The 26,162-nt window shown below is 49.2% G+C and overlaps 1 protein-coding gene and 1 pseudogene across 1 annotated transcript; both read left to right on the forward strand.

Moving 5' to 3' along the window:
- Nucleotides 1–911: 911 nt before the first annotated feature.
- Nucleotides 912–26,162, forward strand: CDH5 (cadherin 5). Its single transcript, XM_090260254.1, has 12 exons — nt 912–1,019; nt 5,540–5,759; nt 11,049–11,337; nt 12,247–12,363; nt 13,192–13,356; nt 14,040–14,227; nt 15,593–15,843; nt 18,892–19,034; nt 19,987–20,111; nt 20,446–20,554; nt 22,632–22,877; nt 24,747–26,162. The coding sequence occupies exons 2-12, from the start codon at nt 5,559–5,561 to the stop codon at nt 25,265–25,267; spliced, it is 2,355 nt and encodes a 784-aa protein (XP_090116380.1). The 5' UTR covers nt 912–1,019; nt 5,540–5,558; the 3' UTR covers nt 25,268–26,162.
- On the forward strand, nt 8,700–9,157 carry LOC149994043 (protein mago nashi homolog 2 pseudogene; annotated as a pseudogene).

Below are 26,162 nucleotides of genomic sequence, written 5' to 3' on the forward strand. Positions count from 1 at the left end.
TCCTTCCCCTGCATTTCTCGGGCTGACGCTCAGATATTGCCTGGGGTGTCATCTCTGTGCAGCCTGCCCTGGCCTCTCCGTCCCAGCCAACTGCCCCCTCTGTTGCATCCTCCATGGTAATCCCCTGAGCACCTGGACCACTAGCTGATGCTTCTTCTCACGTACTTGTTTTCCCGGTGTTCCCACTACAGTGAGTACTCCTCAAGGGTGGGCCCCGGCTGTACCCCCGGGGTACTCAGTCCTCATCAAGGCTAGCACCCTGTCCGGTTCAGAGGCCTGAAAATTCTCCTGCCCCGTTTCTCAGATTCAGTTTGGTTTGTTTTACTTTTTCTTTTTTGAATCACTTCTCACTTGAGGGAGGAAGAAAGAACCAAGTCTTGTAGTTCCTTTCTAGGCAAAGAAGGAAATGACCCATCGTGCCGGGTCCAGAGAGGCTGGGACAGGGGTCATGCCTGCTGCCTCCCCTGAGTCAGGACCAGCTTCCTGGCCGCGACTCCCAGCCGCCCAGCCTCCCAGCCTCCCAGGCCTTTGTTCACTGCTGCCCTTCCCAAATCCTACATCACAGGACACCAGGTCTCTCCCAAGTAAACCGCCTCCTCTGTGGCTAAGGAATGTGATACGCAAAGGCAAGAGGGCTTCTCCCCCAGGCACAAGGCACTTGCGTTCTGGGGCCTGCTCGGCTCCACCCCAGCCCTCACAGGCTACTTCCTCATGGGCCAGTGGCAGGGGCCATGAGATGGGGGCTTTGGATGCTAAGATCAGCAGTCCAAGAGGCCAGGCTGGCCCAGAGCGGACATCCTCAGCCCTCACGGAGGCCAGCCTGACGCCAGTGTCTTGGAGGAAGTTACTGGAGTTTGGAAATCTCCTGTGATGTGCAGAGTCCAGCCTCTCCCCTAGACCTGGGCTGTAAAAGAGGCCTCCTATCCAGCACCCTGCGGGTCTGCATCTCTCCAGGCAGGAGCACTGGTCCCACTACCGCCCGCCCGCCTTCTTCCCCTGAACCATCCCAGGGGCCACAGGTCAGTGACACAGGGACCCAGCAGGGGAGGACGGACGGGGTCAAGGCTCGGAGGGCACAGTGATAGCCAAGGTCAGAGCTCCCACCCACTGTGGGACAGTGGGGAGATCCCACTTCCTGGAATCCTGGATGAAGCCAGGCCCCCATTGATGGGTGACCTCTGGTCCCAGTCCAGGCTGATCTGAGGGCTGCCTTCAAGGGCGTGCGCCTGGGCAATGGTGGGGACCCTGCGCTTGCAAGGCCCCTGTGCTTGGGTTCGTGTTCTTTTGTCTCACTCTTAACATTCTGAATAACATTTAAACATAGGGCGCCACATTTAAACTTTGCACTGGGCCCCGAAAGTAATGAAGCCAGTCTTGTGAGCCCAGCCTCTCAACCCACACCCTGCCTCACCCTTGCCTGTGTGACTGCTGCTAAGCTGATCCTCTCCAGTGAGTTCTGGGGTGAGGCCTGACCTTCCAGGTGAGGACATCTGGTTTCCTAAGAGCCTTCTAAGACAGCACCAAAGCAGTGCTGCCACGGACAGGGGCGCTCGGGCTGGCAGGGCACAGGTTTGTTTAGAGGAGCCTTAAAATCCCACACCGTAGCAGCTGCTGGGACAAGAGAGAACGGCAGGTTCCGCTCAAGATAATAGCAGGTAAATGCAGTACACGCATCCTCCCCCAATCTCATCAAAATTACTTCTGAACTACAGAACAGCTCTCATTTAGAAGCACCTGAAATCTAGCTGAACAGAAGTCTTATGACTAAGGATGTAAAGAAGAAACCACCGCAAGGTGGTGGCGGGGAGGGGGAGCAGAAGGGGCTGGTCCCACATCCATGTGTGGTGGTTAAAAATTGAGAGGGACACCTCAGCTACAGAGGTATCACCCCCCTCAAGGAGCACGGGGTCTCGACCCCAGACCAGGCCCCCCAGCCCAGAATCCTAGTGTAAGGAAGAGGAGTCCCCCATAACTTCTGGCTGTGAAAACCAGCAGGAATTGGGGCTAAGGGAGACAGAAGGAGTTCCTTTTTCTTTTTTATTGGGGTGACATTGGTTAATAAAATCATATAGATTTCAATGGTACAACTCAATAAAACATCATCTGTACCCTGCATCATGCGCTCAGCACCCAAAGTCAAGTCTCCTTCTGTCCCCATTTATCCCCCCCTTGCCCGCTTCCACCTCCCCCAACCCCTCTTTCCTTCGGCTGTTACCATACTGTTGTCTGTGTCTATGTGTCATATATATATATATTTTTTTTTTTTTTTTGCTTAATCCCTTCATCCTTTTTCATCCAGCCCCCAGCACTCCTCCCCTATGTATCTATGCTTCTGTCTCTATTTCGTTTGTTAAATTATTTCGTTAATTAGATTCTACATATAAGTGAGATAATATGGTATTGTCTTTCCCTGACTGGCTTATTTCACTTTGCATAATAATTTCCAGATCCATTCATGTTGTGGCAAAAAGTAAGATTTTGTTCTTCTTCACAGCTGAGTAGTATTCCACTGTGAAAATGTACCACAGCTTTTTCATCCACTCATCTACTAAAGGGCACTTGGCGATTATAAATAATGCTGCACTGAGCTCTAGTGCTGGGGCAGCAGCTCAAAAGGCACCAGTAACATATAAGAAGGAACTGAAATGTCTGGCATTATGGCAGGGGCTGGAGGGGCAGCCTTCTCCCAGACAGAAGTGCTGGTAGAGGCCATTGTTCCTTTGCTGAGCCCTCCTCTCCCATAGAGCTGGCAGGCGGGCATCATATCTAAATTTCCATCAACCTGGCTCACACTGTTTGCGCTGCCCTGGAGATTCCCTGAGACTCCACCCCACCCAACTTGCAGCAGACCCAAGCCACTTCTAGTGCCATTTCCATACAAAGGCCTATCTTGGCTCAAGCTGCAGAATTTCCTAAAATCTCTCAGAGGTTCAAAAATCCCAAACAAGCAGCTTCTGGCCTCAGCATGCCCTTTACTTCTTGTAAAGTGGCCCCAGGCCTGTCACTAGGGGCAGCCGGCCTTGGTTCATAGCTTGGCTCTCCCAGGCACCTCCAAACCCAGCACAAGTAGCAGCCATCTGCAGGTCACTTTGTAGCTCCTGTCAGGTGCCCCAGGGATCAACAGTGGAGTAGATGAAGCGGGGGATAAGAAAGCAGAAAACATCCAATCAGAAAAGCAAAAAGAATACCAAAAAAATGAGGATAGTGTATGGAGCCTCTGGGACAACTTCAAGCTTGCCAATGTTTACATCATGTGGGTTCCAGAAGGAAAAGATAAGAGAGCAAGGATTGAAAACCTATTTGAAAAAATAATGACAGAAAACTTTCCTAACCGGGTGAAGAAAAAGACATACATGTCCAAGAAGCTCAGAGAGTCCTGAACAAGGTGGATGCAAAGAAACCAATATCAAGACACATCATAATCAAAATGCTAAAAGTTAAAGATAAAGAGAGAATCTTGAAAGCAGTTAGTTACCCACAACAGAACTCCCATAAGATGTCAGCTGCCTTTTCAATAGCAACTTGGCAGGCCAGAAGGGACCAGTACAAAATATTCAGTGAGGAAAAGTAAGGACCTACACCTACAAATATTCTCCCCAGCCAAGGTATCATTTAGAACTAAAAGGCAAAAAAAAAAAAGCTGAAGGAGTTCATCATCACCAAACCAGTATTATAAGAAATGGTAAAGGGTCTTCTTTAAGAAGAAGAAAAAATCAAAATACAAAACTAAGAGAGCAATAAATTCACATCAACAATTACTTTAACTGCAAATGGATTAAGTGTTCCATTCAAAGACATCCCATGGCTGAATGGATAACAAAACAAGATCCTTCTACAGCCTGTCTACAAAAGACTCACTTCAGAGCGAAAGACACAGACTGAAAGTAAAGGGATGGAAAGAAACATTTCATGAAAATTGAAATTTAAAAAAGCTGTGGTAGCAATATTTATACTAGACAAAATAAACTTTAAAACAAAGGCTAGAACAAGAGATAAAGAAGGACCCAGCAATCCTACTGCTGGGTATTTATTTGAAGAAACCCAAAACACTAAATCTAAGAGACATATATATCCATATGTTCATTGCAGCATTATTTTTTTTTTGAAAGATTTTATTTATTTTATTTTTAGAGAGAGGGAACAGGAAGGAGAAAGACAGGGAGAGCAATCTCGTTGCGTGAGAGAAATATCAATCGGCTGCCTCTCACATGCACCCCAACAGGGGACCTGGTCCACAACCCAGGCATGTGCCCTGATTGGGAACCGAAACAGTGACCTTTCACTTTGCAGGACAATGCTCAACCAATGGAGCCACACAGGTCAGAGCAACTGCGGCACTGTTTTCAATAGCCAAGATCTGGAAGCAACCTAAGTGTCCATCAATAGAGTGAAAGGATAAAAAAGAACTGGTGCATTTATACAATGGAATATGAGTCAGCAAAAAAAAAAAGAAGAAGAAGAAGAATGAAACCTTGTATCTGCAACAATATGGATGAGCCTGGAGGCTATGGTGTGATGTGAAATAAGGCAGACAGGGGAAACAAATGCTATATGATTTCACACATATGTGGCATCTAAAAGACAGAATAAACAAGCAGAACAGAAACAGACTCACACATGCAGAGGAGATTTTGACAGTTGCCAGACAGAAAGCGTTTTTTGGGGGGTGAAGAAGGTGAAAAGATGAGTAAGTACAAATCAGTAGTCACAGAATAGTCATGGGCAGGTAAAGTACAGCATGAGGAATATAGTTGATAATATTGTAATAACTCTGAGTAGTGTCAGATGGGTACCAGATTTACTGGGGGTGATCATTTCATAATTTATATAAGTGTCTAATCACTGGGTTGTACACCTGAAACTAAGTTAACATTGTACATCAACTTTTAATAAACAAACAAACAAAGAGAGCAGTGGGAAAAACATTGATTTGGGGGCCCTCCCGACTCTGCTGCTTATAGTCTGAAACGATCTCAGAAATGTTGCTAAACCTCTCTGTTCTTCAGCTTACCCGCAAAATGAGAATTATAACTGTAGCCACCTTGAGGGTAATGGGGAGAATTAAACAGGATAACACGAAGTGCCTGAACAGCATCAGGCAAACAGTCAGTGCTAGGTCAATGTTAGCTGGGTTCCGTCGTCTGCCCCACCAGGTACTCCGACATGAACTTAACTCCTTTGTATGTTGGCTTTCTCGGGTATAAAATGAGGGTAACTGGGTGCCCGCTGCACAGGGCTTTGGGAGCAACCGTCAGCATCAGCACCACCCACTCCTCTAGGAAACCTTCCCGACAGCCCCCTCTGGGCCCGGCTCCCACCTGCGCTTGCTTCCACACGAGCACGTGACGCTTAAATTCTCCCTGTGTCTGCCTTCCCCTCCCAGACCTGGAGCTCTCTGGGGCAGGAACAGAGTCTGGTTCAGCAGAGGGTGAAGGATGAAGGGGTGAACATGTGAGGGGAGTTCAGCTGTCCCTAGGAGCTGCGCCCTCACACGGGCAGTCACCAACATGCCCTGATGGTGTCTCCTCTCTTTCCCCAGGTCCGTGCCTCCTCGGAAGATGCACTTGCCCCTGATACTACTGGCTGCAGTGGGCACCTGCCCAGGCCTGCTGACAGCAGCTGCCACAAGCACTAACCCTGACCAGCTGGACAGTCCCAGTATGCTGCCCACCCACCGGCGCCAGAAGAGAGAATGGATTTGGAATCAAATGCACATTGATGAAGAGAAAGACACCCCGCTGCCCCATTATGTGGGCAAGGTAAGGCTCAGGCCCAGAGTGGAAGAGGCCTCGGCAGCAGGTGGCCCATGCTGATGGTGGTGGTGATAAAGATGGTAGTGACTGCAGGGGTGGGGATGGCAGTTGTGAGGGTAATGGCACTGGTGGCAGAGATGTTGGGGGTGGTAGATGTAGTGGTGGTGGTGGTGGTCAAGATAATGAAGGGAAAGGTGATGTCATGATGATGATAATGATGGTGAGATAAAGAGGATGGTCACAGTGATGGTGGTGGTTATGATAACGGTGGTAATGATGGTGATGGGGAAGAGGAAGGTGGTGGTGGTGATCATGTAGGTGATGGTGGTAGTGACATGGTGGTGACAGAGGTGGTGATGATGGTGATGGTGGTGATAATGAAGAGGAAGGTCAGAGTGGTGGTGGTGATGATAATGGTGGTAATGATGGTGAGGGGGAAGAGGAAGGTGGTAATAATGGTGGTGGATATCAAAAGAGGAAGTCAGTGGTGGTGGTCGTGGTGTAGTGACTGTGACAGTGATGGTGGTCATGGTGACATGGTGTTGGTAATGTAGTGTTAGTGATGTGGCTGTGGTGGAAATGATGGTGAAAGCTATGGTCCAATTTGCTCTTCGATCTCTGTCTGGGGACCAGATATCACCGGTGGAAGGGCCACCCCATGCACAGGCTGAAAAGACCAGTCCAGAGTTAGGGCAGAACTAGCCAAGTCTGCCACAAATCTTCCCACCTGAGAAGTCTGGGAAACCTGAGCGGCCTTCTGCACAACTGCGCTGGTGATCAACTTAGTCATCCAGGCCACAGTTTGCCAGCCCTGGTCTAGGCCTTTGAACTTCCTCAAAAGAAAAACCTTTCTCTCAGACCATCCCTCCTTAGTTTTCTGTCACCCGACACAACTCCCCAGATTCTACGACATCCACAACAAGGCACCTAACACAAGCCTGCTCTCCAGGGCTCCAACTCCCTACATCCATCTTTTTAAAAACTTGTTCATCCCCAGCCACCTTCCTAGAACTAAGAGTGATGACTGAACTGTCTTACTATGTCACATTGTTATTGATGTCAAAACCAATCATTCAAATTGAAAAGAATGGCTCTAGTGGTGGAATTTCATACACAAGGACAGGTAGAAGGACTAGGTATTTTGAGTTTTCAATGAGGAAAAAATCTTCTTTCAAGTGCATAAAATCTCACTATGTCAGTTTCTTGGACTCTAAACATGATTGGCTAAAAAAAATAATAGATCAATATACTGATGAGAGGGAATATGGTGCCAACCACAGTGGGCAAAGACAACACAGTCCCCATCCTTGTGGAGCTTTTGGTCTAAAATAGGGGCTGGCAGAACCAGCCCACCAGCTGGTTTTGTAAATGAAGTTTTATTGGAACAGAATCACACCCATGCACTCTTTCACGGTGGCTGCTTTCATGCTATAATCGTGTATTTGAGTAGCTGTGATGAAGACCATAGGACCTACAAAGTTGAAAACACTTACTATCTGGCCTGTTACAGAAACAGTTTGCCCACCCTACTCTAGAAGAATAACACACATTAGACAAAGCACCTGCCAACAGTGGTGGTGGAGGAGCTCTACAGTTATAGACAAACAGACTGGACCGGACCCTTTGATGGAGGGTCCAGTCAGACCTTGCATCAGAAATGCCACAGCAGCTGGGGGAACCCACTTGCAGCCCAGCCGAGAGCCAACTGACTGTGTGCATGGGCTCATCTAGCTCCCAAGAATGACTGGGAAATTTAAGTCCCTTAGTATGGCTACCCATAGAGAAAGATGCTTGCCCAGGACAGAGCCCTAGGAGAACTCAGTCCCAGGAAAGCATGAGATTCCAGACTCACAACACGAAAATCAACACTTTGTCTTAGAGGAAAATGCCATCAACCGCCCACGTCCTTTGAAATGGAATAATTATACCATGAATCACCGGCTGAAGAGAATCGCTGGCCCCAAGGATGAGTCAGGGAGAAACAGCAGAAACACCTGCGTCACACGCAGCATGACCAGGCAGCCCTTAAAGGGCTCACCCAAGGGTCTTCGAGTGGGAGGAAGAGCGTCAGGCCTGCCGTCATCTGCCATCACTGGTACCTGGCATTAAGTTGGGGGGCAGAGGGGCCACAGCAGTCCCTACCCTGAATAGAAACAGGGGTGACTGGGAGGGATGAGGACAGGGCTCCAAAGATCACCTCCCGGCTCCCAAAGACGTCACCTAAGGGGAAGGAAGTCCCTGTTTATCAAGGGCAGAACACAGAGCCTTTGTTTACAGAGCTGGTGGGCAATGGGAGCAAGCCCGGGGCTGACTTCTGAATCCACAGATATGGGACCTTAAGATGCTATGTCCAAATACAGTGATAAGTTTTATTTTTATTTATTTTTATTTTTTTATAACAGAGAGTTTATAACTCACAGAGGTAGGAAAAGTGAACCAGCTGGGCATGGGCTCAGGAAGCAAGTTACAGAAAGACACCAAAGATGGGCCCTTGGAGCTCAGGAGGAAGAAAAAGCAAATGACACTCGAAAAGAAGATTCAAGCAGGCCTGCTCTAGAGAGCGAGAGCATGCCCAATTCTGGTGATAATTTCTAAGGAGGAGGACCCCCCCCCAAACCCATAACCTCAATCTAATTGTGAGAAAAATGTCAGACAAATTGCCGTAGAAGGACATCCTGCACCAGGACATCTCCACCCGGTCAAGGTCTCCAAAAACACTGCAAGTCTAAGAAATTGTCACAGCCCAGAGGTGCTTAAAGAAGCGTGAAGACTGGATGTAATGTGGTGTCCTGGATAGAATCCAAGAACAGAAAAAAGCGCATTAAGTAAAAAATAAGAAAAATGTGCAAAAGTGATGGACTTCAGTCAATAATAATGTATCAGTGTTGGTCCATTCATGATAACAAAGGTACTATTGTAAGATGTTAATGACAAAGGGAGGGGCTTTCAGGGAACAAAAATGGCTATGGCCAGCGACTTCTACCTGCGCTACTATGTAGGGCACAAGGGCAAGTCTGGACATGAGTTTCTGGAGTTCGAGTTTCGTCCGGACGGAAAGCTTAGGTATGCCAACAACAGCAATTATGAAAATGATGTCATGATCAGAAAAGAGGCTTATGTACATAAGAGTGTAACGGAAGAACTGAAGAGAATGATTGATGGCAGTGAAATTACAAAAGAAGATGATGCTTTGTGGCCTCCCCTGACAGGGTTGGCCGACAGGAGCTTGAAATTGTAATTGGAGATGAATACATTTCTTTTACTACATCAAAAATAGGTTCTCTTATTGATGCAAATCAGTCAAAGGATCCTGAAGGCCTGCGAGTATTTTCCTACTTGGTACAGGACCTGAAATATTTAGTTTTAGTCTTATCAGATTACATTTCAAGATTAAACCAATCTAAATTATATGGTTTTTGAAGATGTTTTTATATTTAGTTAAGGGATTGGTAAGGGGGGGGCGTTATTTGTCACTCACAGTATTTGGATTTTTATGTATGTAAAGCAAACATTTTTTTGTATACAAATTGAAAATAAGAAAATACATAAACAGGCTTAGTGGTCATCTTCACTGTGTCCAAGTGGGTTGGACTGTCCCCACACATGATAAGCTCTGTAAATAAAAACTACCTTTTGTTGAAATTTTGCTCCAATAAAACTTACCAAAGCCTGGGGAAAAAAAAAAAAAGGGAAATTGGTAGCAGGATAATGAGAACTCTCTGTACTATTTTTTTCAACTTTTCTATAAATCTAAAATTTTCTAAACATGAAGTCTATTGAAGAAAAGTCAGGGGAAGGAAAACAGAAACATATTCAAGTGAAAGCTTATGTAGAATTCTAATACAATAGATCAAAGCTGAGTCATCCCCCATCATTGTTCCTGTCCAGTGGATCCTCACACACCCACTCATAACCAAGCTCAGAACCACCACCTTATCCTCACCCTGAGCAACTCACACAGAGCCCCAGACGGCCCCTCCTCCTGAGTCCTCACAGTCCCTTCAGGCCACAGGTTACAGAGCCTAACGGTTCATCACGTGACTTGGCCACTGAGCCTTAGGACCTCCCCATGAGCCCACCTGCCTGTCCCTGCACCCGGCAGCGCTGTTCCAGAAAACTCTGCCACCCCCCGCTGCTCCCCTGCCTCTCTCCCTCCCTCCCACCCACCCACAGAGAGTGTCCTCACTCCGGCCCTACTTCCTTACCTCGCAGACTCTTCTCTGCGCTCTGTTATCTGGCTTCTCACCCCACAACCCCCTTGATGCTGCTCCTGCCAAGGGCTCCAGTGACTCCTAATCCCAAGGGACATGGCCAGACCTCATGCGACTTGACCACACCCTTCCTGAAGCTCCCTTTTCTGTCTAAGACCCACTCTTCCTTGGCCAACAGACATGAAAAGATGCTCAACATCACTAACCATCAGGGAAATACAAATTAAAACCACAATGAGATATCACCTCACACCTGTCAGAATGTCTATGGCCAAAAAGACAACAAAAAACAAGTGTTGGCGAGGACGCAGAGAAAAGGGAACCCTCGTGCACTGCTGGTGGGGTTATAAATGGTGCAGCCACTGTGGAAAAGAGCATGGAGCGCCCTCAAAAGACTAAATATAGAACTGCCACATGACCCTGTGATTCCATTTCTAGGTATTTATCCAAAGAAAAACAAAAACATTAATTCAAAAATACATATGCACCCCTATGTTTGTGCAGCGTTTTTTAGGGCAGCCGTAATATAGAAGCGACCTAGGTGTCCACTGATAGATGATTGGATAAAAAAGATTATATATATATATATATATATGGCTTATTTCACTTACATGTGGAATCTGAAAAAACACAAACCAGAAAAGAAACTCATAGATTGAAAGAACTGATCGTTGTCAGAGGGGAGGGCGGTGGGGGATGAATGAAAAGGGTGAAGGGGAATAAGAGATAAAACCTCCAGTTATAAATGAATAAGTAAGTCATCAGGATGTAATGTACAGCATAAGGAAAAGAGTCAATGGTGTCATAATAACTTTGTATGGTGACAGATGGTGACTAGACTTATCACGGTGATCACATCATAAGGAATATAAATGTTGAATCATGATGTTGTACATCTCAAATATAATATTGTATGTCCAGTATACTTTAATTTGCCGTGTCTCATTTAGGACCCCAATGCCACACACATGTGCACAAAAATGCCTGTGTATACATGTACACACATGTGCTTGCACACTCACGTGTGTACACACACACAGCCACCACTGCCCATTCCCAGCTTAGGGCACCTCTCCTTTCCTAGATCAAATCAAGTGTGAACAGCAAGAACGCCAAGTACCTGCTCAGAGGAGAGTTTGCTGGCAAGGTCTTCAATGTCAATGAGGAGACAGGGGATGTGTATGCCTTGGAGAGGCTCGACAGGGAGAAGATCTCCGAGTACCTCCTCACTGCCCTCGTGGTGGACAAGAAGACCAACAGGGACCTAGAGCCTCCCTCCAGCTTCACCATCAAAGTCCATGATGTGAATGACAAGTGGCCCGTGTTCAATCGCCGGCTTTTCAATGCATCTGTGCCTGAGATGTCGGCACTGGGTATGTACTCAGTCTGTCCCTCTCCCCTCTTTCTCCCTCACCCTCGGCCTGAAGGCAACTTCACTGCCGGGGGCCAGGATTCAGTCAGTTCACGGCAGTGATTGTGATGACCCTAGTCATGGACTGAGCCCTGATCCTGACCATGGACTGAACTCTCATCCTGATCATGGACTGAATCTTAACCATCAGAGAAACACATGTGTGACTACTCTTTAGAGCAAACCCCACCATTGCTCTGACTCTCAGCACTAATACAACAAGAGCGTAGCTTTTACATGTGAATAATGCCAACTCTGTCACCATGGCAGGAAAATCCACGTCTGGGGCCCATGCAGTAGTAGAGGGGGAGGACTAGAGCCCTCACCCCAAGGTGTGTCTCCAGCCTGGAACAGGCCTCCAGAGGTTACATACTCTTCACTCCTCAATTCTACTCCAAGCCCCCGGAGGTGCCGGATAGGGGTTCCCTTCCATCCCCTTAGTGCAGGGTCCCTGGCCAAGGCCCTGGGACCAGACCTTCCTGCTAAGTATTGGGCTCCTGAAGTTCAAGGGGGAAAGAGCTGGGACACGCTTTGGGGGCACCTTCCCATTCCCTTGTTTCCGCCCTTCCAGAGGAGGAAAGCAGCAGCCCCTCACTCTCCTAGGTTTCTCCTTGTGACCTCAATCATGCACCCCTCCCTCATGTCCCCATCAATGAAAGCCACCTGTTCTCTCTGCACGCTTCAAGGACCTCCTCCCCTGCCAGCACTTTGTCCCTGTGCAGGCTCCTCAGGAAACAAAGCAGCCTCTCCTCCCTCCTGACCTGGGGGAGGTGGGTTCAGGGAACACCCTGAGCCCCATCTGCCCTCACACGGGACTGGGGTGAGGGGCTGGCAGGCACAAGGCTGCAACCCCTGGACTCTCTCTCCACAGGGACCTCGGTCATCCATCTGACCGCAGTGGATGCAGATGACCCCACTGTGGGAGACCACACCACTGTCATGTACCAAATACTGAGAGGAGGCGAAAATTTTGGCATTGACAATAAAGGTATGACTAACCCTCCTGTGGCTTGGGGGGAGGGGAGAATATTCCAGGTGCAGATGCTGAGGCAAGTCCAGTCTGACAGATGTCACCAACCACCAAACAACACTGTCCTGTGGAGGTGGTCAGTACCACGTGTTAAGACAAGGTGGCTGGTGAGGTTAGAAGGAAGCAGACAGGTGCCCAGGACATGGACTCAGATTCTAGGCACCCAGTCAGGACCCAGGCGGTGACACACGAGGCAGGAGTGAAAGCTGGTTGGCAGCTCTGGGTGCAGAGTCAGACAAATATGGCTTCCAAACCCAGCTCTTCTATTCACCTTCTCTAAAGACCTCAGGCAAGTCAAGGAACCCCTGCAAGCCTTGGTTCCCTCCTCTAAAAATGGGAATGCTGATAACTCATCCTGCGTGGTAGCTGTGAAGTTTGAATCGGATAATGTATAGAGAGGACGAGGCCCGTTGTAATTATCCACTCAATGACACTTTAAACACTGTAACGCTGAGTCTCGGGAGCAAGACAGGCCTGGAGAGATGGCAAGTGCACAGCACCGCCCCCGCCACCGAGGCCCTGAGGCCCCGCGCTGCTGCCTGGAGGGGCCTCACGCTCTTTCTCAGCACAATGCTCCAGGCAGCCCGGGCTAGTACTGCTCCGACCTGTTCGGGCAGCTTCAGCCTCCTGGACGCGGGGGGGGGGGGACACCAGTGTCCCTCAGCTGCACACTGGAATGACCCAGGGGGCTTTCAAGCCAGGTGCTCTCTGTAGAGAGGTCTGGACAGCAGTACTTCCTCCAAGCCCCCCGGGGTCACATGGCTCCTGCTGGGACACTTTTTGCAGGACTCGTCTACACAAAAAACAATAACTTGGACCGAGAGAAGCAGGCCAGGTACGAGATTGTGGTGGAAGCACGAGACGCCCAAGGCCTCCGGGGGGAGTCAGGCACGGCCACCGTGCTGGTCACTCTGCAGGACATCAATGACAACTTCCCCATCTTCTCCAAGAGTAAGCCCCTCCCCTGGGGCCCTGGGGAGGGCAGGGGCAGGGAGACACCAGGGAAAGAGCTAGGAGTCCCTCTACCTCTCCCCCTACCCCAGGGCGGGCCTAAGACCCAGGGAAGTCACTTTGGTGAAGGGAGGGGACCTGCTCCCCATCCATGCTCACATTCCCAAGGCTGTCCTACTGCCCCCTGACCCCACCCACAGACTAACTCTCCCCAAAAATGTCTGACAAGAGCTTTTCACATGCCCTGGGTGGGGCTGGGGAGGAAGGCAGAAGGCTCTTCCCTTGCACCCTCCAACGCTGAGGCATAATTCAGAGGCTCAGCCACCCCGAGGACAGCCCAATATTCCTGAAGTGGCCTCGCTGTGTATGGCAGAAGCAGAACTTATCTCCTTGTCTCTCTTGTCAATGAGTAACTCCCCTAGCAAAGCACCTGGCACACAGTAGGTGCTCAATAATCAGTTGGCTGGAAGGAAGGAAGGAAGGAGGGAGGGAAGGTGGGAAAGTAGGAAGGAAGGAAGGGAGGGCAGAATCGCTTTGCCTTGGACCCAAAATTCTAGTGACATTATTATTATTGTTATCCCATGTCCATTTCCTATATGAGAATATATTAGGGTAATAGGAGGGGCGATCACCTTGTCTACCTCATTAACCCAATGCCCTTTGGGGTGTCCTATTTGCACCAGACACGTACACATTTACGGTGCCCGAAGACATCCGTGTGGGCAGCCCCCTGGGCTATCTGCTTGTTGAGGACCCAGATGAGCCCCAGAACCGAATGACCAGGTACAGCATCGTGCATGGCGACCACAGGGACACCTTCGCCATCCAAACGGACCACACCCACAACAAGGGCATCATCAAGCCCACGAAGGTTGGCAGGCCTGGGGTGATGGGAACAGATGTGCAGTTGGGGTCCCCCAGCATCCCCAGAACTTGCCCAGGGGCTGTTACCAAGTCAGAGGCCATCAGAGTTCAGTCTGTGTCAGGGTGGAGAGGCCGTATGCCCGTGGAGACTGGGACAGGGGAGCCAGGAGAGAAGGGCCAGTGCCTTAGGCCGGGCTGCCCCTGAAACAGACCCTGAGGTGCAGATTTCCGCGTAAACTGTTTATTTGTAAGGTGACCCCAGGAAGCCCCAGGAGCAGCGACACATGAAAAGGAGGAAGCTAATGTGGGGATCCTTGGTAGACACCTTTTCGCTGTGAGCAATGGGGGTCCAGTCCCACTGGGGACACCTGGGGGACGACTGCCTCAGACCTGCAGCAGCTGAGGGTGAGCCGGGGTGTGGACTGAAGGCTGCTCCCGGGGGCTTTCGCTCCCTGGCACTTCCCAGCCTGCCCTGGGCACCCGCCCCTAGAGTGCCAGTAGAGTTACAGGTGCTTGCAGCAGAAAGCCGAGCTCACAAGGAAGCAGTGAGTGCCATGGGGTTATCGGTGGCCATCGGCAGTGGCCGCTGACAGAGCAGTCTGATAGATTGAATCCTGAAGGCAGGGGAAGGTCCTGCCAGGGGCCCAAAGTGCCTCCAGAATGTCCATGCAGAGGACTAGACGCCCTGGGTCAGGGATGATCCATCTCAGATGGAACATTCCAGAACCCTTCTGCCCAAGCCAGACCTCCAGCAGAACTCTCCTGAGTGCGTCTCTGGCCCAGCCCTGTGCTAGGGACTGGAGACACCCAAGGGAGTCAGCCAGCCTCCACGGTGCCACAGTTCTCAGCGAGCAGGGAAGACGCTGAGGACAAAAAGGGTCGGGGGTGTAAGTGCTACAGCACCCAGGCAGGGACAACTTTCTGTGGCAGGAAGGGCCGGGTCGGGTTCTGAGAGAGTATCCGATGCCTTCGAATAGGCTTCTGGAGGGGTGAGAGTAGTAAGTGGGCAAGTGAAGGTTCTTAAGAGGAGACTTATCCTTAAGGAGCTGTGGCTAAAACCACTCGTCTTTGATCCCCGTGAGAGCAAGGCCGGGGTTTATCCCTGTGTGTCCCCAATACTTGAAACAGGGCCGGGCACAGAGCCAGGCTTGAAGGTGCGGCCACAAAGCACCTGACGTGGAATTATGGGATGGGGGCAGCTGAAGGCAGCCAGACCCAGCCACTCTCTTGATGACCCTGGGAATGTCCATTCTGCAGGCCTCAGGCCCCTCGTCTATAAAATGGGTGTCATCCCAGAACTATGTCGCTATGAAGATCACAAGCCACATGCTTGGCTCTGAACAGGGGCTCTCCAAACTTTTCCCTCCCACAGCCCCTGGACTATGAACACATCCAGCAGTACAGCTTTGTCATCGAGGCCACGGACCCCACCATCGACCTCCGCTACTTGGGTGTCACCCCTCCCAAAAACAACACCCACGTCACCATTCACGTCACAGACGTGGATGAGCCCCCCATCTTCCAGCAGCCCTTCTACCACTTCCAGCTGCAGGAGAACAAGAAGAAACCTTCAATTGGCTCAGTGCTGGCCAAGGACCCTGACGCCACCCGGCGGAGCATCAGGTAAGGAGGGTGTGATGAAGGGGGTGAGCATGATCTTGACCTTGGGGTTCTTCTGCCTGCTGGACTGAGACCAGGGCTCAAAGGAGAAACCTGCTCCTCCCAGCATGTGTGTGGGAAATGGTAGGGACAGGACTAATAGCCCAAGCTCTTCCACAGACCCATGTGGGATCTTGTCCTGCCTGAGCACCCACCTAGCACAGGCCATCAGAGCCGCTCAGCCATGCAGGGCCTCTTCTTTGGACCCTGGCTCCCACAGGCCCCATCTAGGGAGATCCGATGGTCAAGAGGGCAGCCAAATAGATAATGTGTGTGAATCCTCTTCACCAAACATGTTTTATTATATTTGTCTTCCCAAAACCACAAGAGGAATACGTGTTCATTTCACAGAGGAACAACACAAAGATTGATAAAGAAACATCAGTAAACCCCACTCCCAATAATTCGTGTTCACCAAACTCATGTTTGATGTGGTCCTATCACACCTTTCTTCATGACCACACAAACATCAAGGTCCATTAATGGCAGATTTGTTGTTTGTCTGGTTTTGGTGTTTGACTTTTAAAAAAATTTTTTTTGTATTATACCATGCCCATTTCACCACTACTTATTCTTCTGACTCAGCTAGACTCCTGTCTTCTACCCTCTGGGACAAAAGATATAGTTCTAATCCATACTTCCTAGAGGCTCTTAACTTTTGAGAGCAAATATGAATTTAATCCAATCTCATTTTATTCCAGAGGAGCAGCCAACTGGGCCGGCACCACATAAATAACTCACCATTTTCTGACCTTCCTTATATACTAAGTTCCTGTGTGTACCTGAATCTATTTCTGAATCCTCTGCTCCACCTAGTCCATGGCAAAGCCATTCTGTTTTATTGTAGCATCTTTACAATGAAACTTAGTACGTCTAAGTCAAGCCCCTCCCTTATTGTTTGTTTATTTTAAGAACTTTTAAAAAAGATTTTGTTTATTTATTTTTAGAGAGATGGAAAGGGAGGGGAAAAGAGAGGGGGAGAACCATCAATGCAAGAGAGAAACATGCATCGGTTGCCTCTCGCCCACCCCTAACCAGGGACAGGGCCTGCAGCCCAGGCATGTGCCCCACCAGGATTCGAACCAGCAACCTTTTGCTTCGTGGCAGGACGCTCAACCCACCAAGCCACACCAGTCAGGGCTCCTTTACATAATTTTATGCACTCTAAAACATTCACTTTTCATATGAGTTTTAAAATTCTTTATCCAGGTTTAAAAAAAAAAAAACACTGGAATACTAATGAGAATTGTGTTTACATATCAATTTTGGAGGAGTTAATGTTTCTATGTTGTCATGTCTTTTACTAAGGACAAAGTATGTCTCTCCATTTGAGCCACATCTCATAAGTTTTGGCTCTACTGTTTTTATAGTGATTCTATTCTAAATAGTCTGTTAGTGATCACTTTTAGTCCTCCATTGATCCAAGTGTTTAAGAGATTTATTTTTTTCTTTTCATTTGTAAGTGGTAGGGTATTTTCTATTTTTGCTTTAACTTGTCTTCTGATATAATTGTATTTGTGTTCATTTTTTCCTAGCATATTTTGTGTATTTTAATGTTTCTACTCTGTTAACAAAGATTTATAACTATTTTACCTGCATTACAACTTGTAACTTTTATCCTTATGACATTACCCAGTTTGTTCAGCTTAAATATTTTGCCTTCAATTCCATGTTAACTTTGTCAGTCCCAGATTCATGTTATCTGCATTTGCCTGACAAAATTTTCCATCCTTTACTTTTAACTTTTCTAGGTCATTTGGCATGAAGTTGTCTTTCAGAAATGCAATGTAGCTGACTTTGCTTTTTCATCTAAACTGGGATGCTTTGTGTTTAACCTATTTACATTTTTTTCACCATAAATGATGTTTAATTTTACTTCTTTTATCTTGTTTTACATTTTCCATTTCTCAAACTTAAAAGATTTTTTTTCTTTTCCCCAAACTATTTTTTTCTCCTAAATATTTGGGTATAGTACATTCATTTTTACTTTTATCAGTGATATTTACTTCCATCTGTAAAATTATGTTTTCTTGGACCTATCTTTCCTAGTTAAAAATCTCTCACTCTCTCTGTCTCTCTGTCTCTCTCTCTCTCTCCCACGCACACACACCACTGCTTTCCTATGTATAACAATAAATCAATAGTTTCCTTTTTATTCCTTCCAAACCAAGTTGTTTCTTTATATTGAAACATTTCTCAATGAGATGGAAGTTTTCAAAAAAAATTTTTCAGGACACATCTTTGTGGGTGATATACTTCCTGATTTCTTGCATATTTACAAATACTATAGTTCTTTTGCCTCTTATGTTCATAACACCTAGATTGGCTCTTATAATACTCAGATTATAGACACTTCACTCCAAATCTACTATCAACGTGGTCTAGCATTTAATTTTTATGGGGACTTTCTGGAGTAAATCTAGTTTCTCTTTATAAGAATGCATTTTTTTCCTGTCTAGACTCTTTTCCATTTCTTTGTATAGTCTTGAAATTCAAAAGTGTTGACAGGATATACCTAAATGTTGATCTCTTTTGCAAATTATGCAAAATATCAATGGCCTCTTTTAATCTGTAGACTCAGGCCTTTCTTCAGATCAGGAATGTTTTCTTTTATGTATCTCTTGTTATTTCTTCTGTTCCATCTGTTCTGAAGTTTTCTTCAGTAGCTCCTTCTTTATTTGCTCCTGGGTCTTTCCCAACTATCTTTTCATCCATCACATAAAGCAATCCCAGCTACAGTGTAGTTGATTACAGTGCCTCCCGCCTCCGCTCTGAAAGTGCTGCTCATGGACTCTCATGCGTCACCCTCAGTCTGATGATGGCAACGTCGCTCAAGTCAGAGGGCTCGCCTCCCTACTCTGAACCCCTCTGGGTGGTGGGGTGTGATGAGCAGGGAGAGGAGGATGAAGGAGGGTGCAAGGGACAGATTCTGAAGAGCCTTGCCTGTCATGCCAGGAATTTCAACTCAGGAAAGAACACTAGAAAGCCGTGGCTCTCTCTCCCCCTGGGCAGGTATTTCATCCGCAAGACCAGTGACAAAGGCCAGTTCTTCCAAATAAACAAGGATGGAATCATTTTCAATGACAAACCACTGGACAGAGAAATCTACCCCTGGTATAACCTGACTGTGGAAGCCAAAGAACTGGATCCTACTGGTGAGTAGCCCCGCCTGCCAGGGTACCTTTTCTCCTTCTTCATTCATTCAAAATCAGCATCATCGGTCACGGTGGGTCTCTGGAGGTATTATAAGCTCCTAGCAAAGTACCACTTGGCTAGGATGCTATAGAGCCTTCATCCCCAAGTGTGGCTAGACCAGGAGCATCCATATCCTCTGAGACCTTGTTATAAGGGCCAAATGCCAGGCCTCAGACGAAATCAGAATTTCATGCCCAGTACAGTTTAAGAAACACTGCTAAAAAAACAGTATGCCAATGTCCCTGTAATGAGAATCCCCTAGGGGTCACCTCTTAACATAGAGCTTCTCAGATCCCTCCCTGGAGGTTCAGGTCCATTGAGGCAGAAATGAGGCAAAGGAATACACACTGAACGAGTGTCACAGGAGTCTTATTGTCGTGGATTTTGGATTACCATGTTTGGGGAGCTCTTTATGTTCCAGTTAGTTTATAATATTTGTATAAAATCATATCCTGCATTTTTACTTAACCTTATTCCAGACCCATTTTCTCATGGTACTAAAATATCTTTTTCTTAATTACATTTTTAAATGTAATTTACATGAGCATGATAAATGGCCACATTGTCCATTCTTTTAAAATGGTATGACTTATTAACCCAATATCAATCACTTAGGTTGTTTACCTTTTAAATCATTTTGTAATTAATTAATTTAATAAATATTACTTGCTCAAATTAATTTAATTACTTAATTCAATTAATTTAATTAAACTATTTTAAATTCACTTATCTTTTTATTCTTACAAATAATTCAAGCATCCTTGCGCATGAAGCATGACCCCTATCTCTTCCAGTCCTTTCATCCAGAACACCATCCAGTCCCCTCGTCCTGTTAAAAAGGGCACCCCTGCAGAAGTCCCCATCCACATGTCATTTGTGCCAATGGCAGTGACAAGTCCTTTCCCCCTTCAGGGAAACCCACGGGCCAAGAATCCATTGTACAGGTCCACATCGAAGTTTTGGATGAGAATGACAACGCCCCCGAGTTCGCCCAGCCCTACGACCCCAAAGTGTGCGAGAATGCCCCTCGGGGCAAGGTGAGTCTGGCTCAGGGGGGAGGGCAAGGTGCTGCCTGCCTGGGACGGGCTTCAGGGGCAGCACCTCCCACCCACAGTCAGCCGCTTAATGTAACCTGTACAACAGCCTTGAGAAAAGGTGGCATTATCCCCACTTTACAGATGGAGAAACTGAGGCTCAGAGAAAACATGTGGAGGGGAGGGGGCTAGTACAAAGAATATCTTTGTGCAGATGACTTAGGTGAGTGTTGCAAGTGAGGGGCAGCCATGGTCAAGTCAAACCCAAAGTCTCTATCACTGAACCCCAGGTCACCCCAACAGCATCACTGACCATCCCCCATTTTCCACTCTCCAGCTGGTGGTGCAAATCTCGGCAACAGACAAGGACATAACGCCAAGGAACGTGAAGTTCAAATTTTTCCTGAGCACTGAAGACAGCAACTTCACCCTCACGGATAATCGTGGTATGTATGCAAGAAAGTAGTCAGCCTGGCTCTTAGGGAGTCAGGGGTGGGGTTATTTAAGTCCTGAAGCACCAGGACCAAGGGCCAAGGACCAAGCCAACAAACTGGGGGCGGGCCCTCGCTGGGTTTCCATGCTATGGCATAGTTTACACAACTTCTGCCACATAACGTACTGGTCTGTACCATGGTCAGAGGTGCCCTGGCCAAGCTGTCAAGTCCCCATGGCCTGCCATTCCCCACAAGATGCTGGTGCACAGAGTAGATACAGGGTGCAGACTGCTCCATTCATGAACTAGCCAAGGGATTCTTTCCCTCACAGAATCTCTGCGCTCAGCAACATTACAAATTACTCTATGACATGGAACTTTGAGGTCACTCCCAAAGAGTCACAGCCAGAAATGTGAAATCCAAAATGCCAAGGATACAGAAAACTATGTCTGAATTCAGTTATAATAATTACTTACCACTGGGTGGGGGTGGAGGACCTGGGACAGGATCTGGTCTACGAATCACAGCCCAGAGAGTCCTGTGATGTCAGTAGTAGCCAATCAGAGCTTCCGGTGAGTATGTGCTTAGGCCAGGGTTCATGCTGAGTTGATTGAATTTCAGCAGCCAATAGTAGACAGGTTTCCACAGCTTCAGCAGCTTCCTCAGGAAAAAATTAAAAAACTCTTTTAAATCTAAATAGATTCACCCAGCATGGGTGAATCTATTCACCCTGCCTACCCCTGATTGACAAAGCTATGGTTAATGAGGATCCCTTTATGGAAACAGCCATGGCAACTGGTGGACGAAAGTGGGGATGTGGGGTCTCTGAGAGTGGGGGCATGCCCAGAGATCAGCCACAGCCTCCTGTGGGATGGGGAAGGTGGACATGGCGTGCTGACAATCAATGAGAGACCATTCCATGTTCAGCTGTCTTTATTAGTAAATAATGTGGTAAAAATACCCATCACCTCATCCCCGAGGTCCGCCTCAATCCCACTTCAGAGGGGGTCTACAATGGGGTAGAAAGCTTAAGTGCTACCCCAAAGACACCCATGTGTGACCAGGAGGCAAGCTTGTTGGTCTTGGGTTCACTGAGAGCATGAATGTCCCACTACAGCTTTCAATGAGTACAGTGAGAAATCTCTCATTTCTCCCATAAAGTGTCAGCGGCCGTATCACATACTCTCAATTATAATAGACAAGGCTATTTAACAATGAAATGTAACCGGCTTTCATTTCAAATCCAAAAGATGGCCTCCTTTGCTTTCAGCTGGCTTTCTGAGTGGGCTGACCCTACATAGCTGCTCAAATTCTCCCTCCAAATCCTGGAGCAGGGAATCCCTGGGCCCACCTCTGACCATCAGCATATGATATGTTGCAGGGAACCTGCAAAAGGCAGATTACCTGACCTCTGTCCAAAGCCACTGAATCAGAAATGTGGAAGGGGGAATAGGGAGGAATGGAAAGAGGTGGGGGGGGGGGGGGAGCTAGGAGAAAGGGCCAATATTTGGGCCAAAGCACAGTCCCTATTCCAGCCTGCCTCAGATACTCTCATTTCTGTATGTAATCATTCCCTCATCGCCCCGGGAACTTAAGCATTGTTTTTACTTTCTAACCAATTTTCAGGGATAACAGCAAGAGCCTCAGAAGTTAGCCTGATGCTAAAAGACTTTTTAAAATTGCATATTCCCCCTGACTACTTATCAAAGCTTGAAATAATATAGTACATTCATTACTTGAGCTGAAAGAGACTTGCCTATTATCAGAGTGAAGTTAAGAAAGAAGGGGTCAGGCTTATCAATTGCCCACAGAAATGGAAAGCAAGGATTTCACATTCTGGCCAAGCCATTCTTAGAAGCTAAGTCAAAGCTGCTGCCCAAAATATTCCCTCTCTGGAGGAGCATACTTGTGCTTAAATGGCTGAGACATAAGGCAGGGGATGGAAAGGACACAGAAGCATCCCCTGTGGCACATGGGCTGGCACAATCAGGGAGGACTCGCTGGAGGAGGCAGGCCACACTGTCAGTGTGGACAGGGGGACGGGCACCCCAGGCAGCACGACCTGACTCTGAGGCCCTGGTGCTTCCAGATAACACGGCCAACATCACAGTCAAGTACGGGGAGTTTGACCGGGAGCATACCAAGGTCCACCACCTGCCTGTGCTCATCTCAGACAACGGGAGGCCAAGCCTCACAAGCACTAACATGCTGGCCGTGACCGTGTGCAAGTGCAACGAGCATGGCGAGTTCACCTTCTGTGAGGAAGCAGCCGCCCAGGCGGGCGTCAGCATCCAGGCGCTGGTAGCCATCTTCCTCTGCATTCTCACCATCACAGGTCAGTGCCCAGGAAGGTGGGGAGGTGACATGGAGGGAGCTGCTCCAGAGGAGGAAGAGGCCAGGGATCTAGGTCCAATCCTGCCTCCAGCCCAGCGCAGCCCTGGACCAGTACCCCACCCTGGGCCGCAGCTGGATATGGGACCGCCAGCTCCATCTCCCTGGGTGCCTATGGACGGGGGTGGACAAGGGGGGACTGAGAGAGGTGGGGTTCAAGTCCCCTCCCCACTTTAAAATATTTTCTATATGACATTCAACTTATATGTTTTGAACACTTATTGTGTGCCAGGCACTGTTGTCGGAATTCATTTACAGAAAACCTATTTTGAAAACAGAGGATCCAGTTCAGTTCATCTTTTGGAAAGAAATGCAAAATTTAAAAAATTCTGCTTTAGATTATCTCCAGGAGCTTTCTTTTCTAGGATCCTCCTGCAATGATATCTTTTTTTCTTGTTTGGGCCTCTGGAATTTTAGGAGCATTTTGGACAAGGACTGGGGTGCAAGTGGTTTATTTGGGAGTGGCTCCCAGGAAGCCCAGAAGGAAGAGAGGGTGTGAGACAGGGAAAGCAGGCAGTGGATAAAGGGTGCATTTTCACACAAGTTACCACCATGGGTACCCGGACCTTCCTCCCTCTGGGGCCTGGGAGGCAGTGTGGCACTCATAGCCACTTTTATCCACCAACTGCCACCACCTGGTGGTTGGGGCTCCTCCTAGAGGTGCAGATTCTCCTGCACTTCACCCGCCACGGGTGGGGCAGGGGCCAGCCAGTCCTGCAGAGGACACCCTCAGGTAGACACTACAGGGATAGAACACACATGATCTGCTCCAGGCCTTTCCTGCCAGTGGCTCCCCTGAGAAGGTCCCTGGGTGTGCTCCTCTTCTGGGGGCCTTCTGTGGAAGATGGTCCAGACCCAGATTCCCCCTTGAGTAACAATAATAACAATAAGGGTAGTGGCATCGCCACACACATAGAATTGCACTAACATTAGAACCACCTTATCAGATATAAACAGAGAAAAGTCATCATTTCCATTTTACAGACAAGGAAGCCGAGGATCAAAGAGGGTGTCCCAACTTAATTTGTATATGTCCTGGTTTGTTGAAGACAGAACCTGGGGGGTGATCTGAGCCTAATTTTAGGAGCTCTCTGCAGCACACTGTCCACCCCTGCTTGGGGGTTAGACGCTCACACCCTACACCCCTCAGAGCCTTGAGCAGAGCCGACATCTACACCCCGGCCTGACCGTGAGACTCCGGGAAGTCACTCTGCCTCCCTGAGCTCGGTTTGCCGAACTCTGACGTGGAATATGAATACCCACCTTGAGTGAGATAACATGAAAAAGTGCCAATATCATGCCAGCATGTATACAGTAGGTGCTCGAGCGTGATAGCTTCTCCTGCAGTGAGTGCCGCGACTGCCGGCACCACGGGTGTCCGTGACCATCGTCACAGCCGCCAGCGAAGCCAAGGCTGAGCATCTTTGTTCTCCACCTTCCACCTCCATCCCTTTCCCCATTGCTGCCCTACCTCTGGCCTGCTGGCCTTCAGAAGGGACAGAGGCCACAGTGGCATGAGAAGCGAGGGGATGAGGCCGCAGGCAGATGAGGCTGAGACCTGAGGGAGGCCCGCCCTGTACGCCCCCCCCACACACACCCTCTACCAGTGGCCGTGGGAGCCGGTCAGGGCCGCACGGGGCAGGGGGCAGGGGGGCCCGCCAGGCGTCTGGGCCAGAACAGGCCAGTGTTGGACTCGGGCATCGCTGGCGAGGCGGAGGAATTCCCAGGGAAGCCGGGAGGGCGCAGGGGAGACCCCGAGGCTTGGGGGCAGCCAGCGGCCGACCCCCTCTCACGGCTTGCTGCTCCCTGGCAGTGATCACGCTCCTCATCTTCCTGCGGCGGCGGCTCCGGAAGCAAGCCCGGGCCCAAGGCAAGAGCGCGCTGGAGATCCACGAGCAGCTGGTTAGCTACGACGAGGAGGGCGGGGGCGAGATGGACACCACCAGCTACGACGTCTCGGTGCTCAACTCCGCGCGCCACCGTGGGGCCAAGCCCCCGCGCCCCCGGCGGGACGTGCCGCCGGCAGTGTACGCGCAGGCGCAGAAGCCGCCGCGGCACGCGCCCCTCGCCGCGCACGCGGAGCCCGGGGACATGGCCGCTGTGATCGAGGTGAAGAAGGACGAGGCGGACCACGACGGCAGCGGCCTGCCCTACGACACGCTGCACTTGTTCGACTACGAGGGCTCCGAGTCCGTCGCGGAGTCCCTTAGCTCCCTGGGCACCGCCTCCTCCGACTCGGACATCGATTACGACTTCCTCAACGACTGGGGGCCCAGGTTCAAGATGCTGGCCGAGCTGTACAGCGCGGACTCCCGCGAGGAGCTGGGCTATTAGGGGCGGTGCGCCTCTGGGCCTGAGGACCCACGCCCCTGCAGCCGCAGCCACTGGACACCAGGCCCTGAGCCCTCGAATAACAGCGCTGACACCCCAGCCCGGCAGCCCTTCCTGGCGGGTCCCAGGGACCTCACCGCCTGGGGAGCAAACTGCAGGCCCCTGAAATGTCCAGGGACCTATTTCAGGGATGGCTACCCCCAAAATGCTGGGAAGTTCAAGCTAGTGTTCTGTCTGGGCTCAGGCCTCCATGTAACTCTGTCACCGGGGACCACAGGTCCAACTCAGACTTTTTCTCTGGCTCCTCAAAGAGCTTGTGTTCAACTACCCAGGAGAGGTCTTCCCCTGAGGTCCCTAAACCTTCTGGTGATGCTGGGGAGGCCCTGGTGCCCGTCGGCCTGGAAGCAAAGGGCAGGGCAGCATGACCTGTGGGTGGCACTCCCTGCACCCCAGTCCAAAGGGGGACTGGGACTGTCCATCCTGCCTGCCCTGGTCAGCTTTCTCACACCCTCCCAAGTTCCCTACCACTCCTAGGCCCCTCCCCTGGCCTGTCAAGAGGCAGGAAGGGGCCTTTGGCAGCTCCCAACCTCAGGTCCTCAGGTGACCTCACTGGCCTGCCACACCAGTAACCGCACTGCACTGAGCACTGACTGACCCTTAGAGCAACTGTGAATTCATCTTGGAGGGACAGTGGAGACCACGTATGACAGATCATAGCCTGAGGGCCACCTCCACACCCACCCCCTCCAGAGAGGGCCTAGAGTAGTGGTGACCCCATTTGAGACTCTTGACACTCCTTTAGCTCTGCCTGGGACGTGGGAACAGATGCTCCTGAGCACACCTTTTCCCATCTCTGCCTCACCTGGTCATTCATTCCTGCTCCCTCTTTTCCTTCTTT

Source organism: Furipterus horrens, unplaced genomic scaffold (genome assembly GCF_987537825.1).
Source record: "Furipterus horrens unplaced genomic scaffold, mFurHor1.1.pri manual_scaffold_13, whole genome shotgun sequence".
Taxonomy (NCBI): domain Eukaryota; kingdom Metazoa; phylum Chordata; class Mammalia; order Chiroptera; family Furipteridae; genus Furipterus; species Furipterus horrens.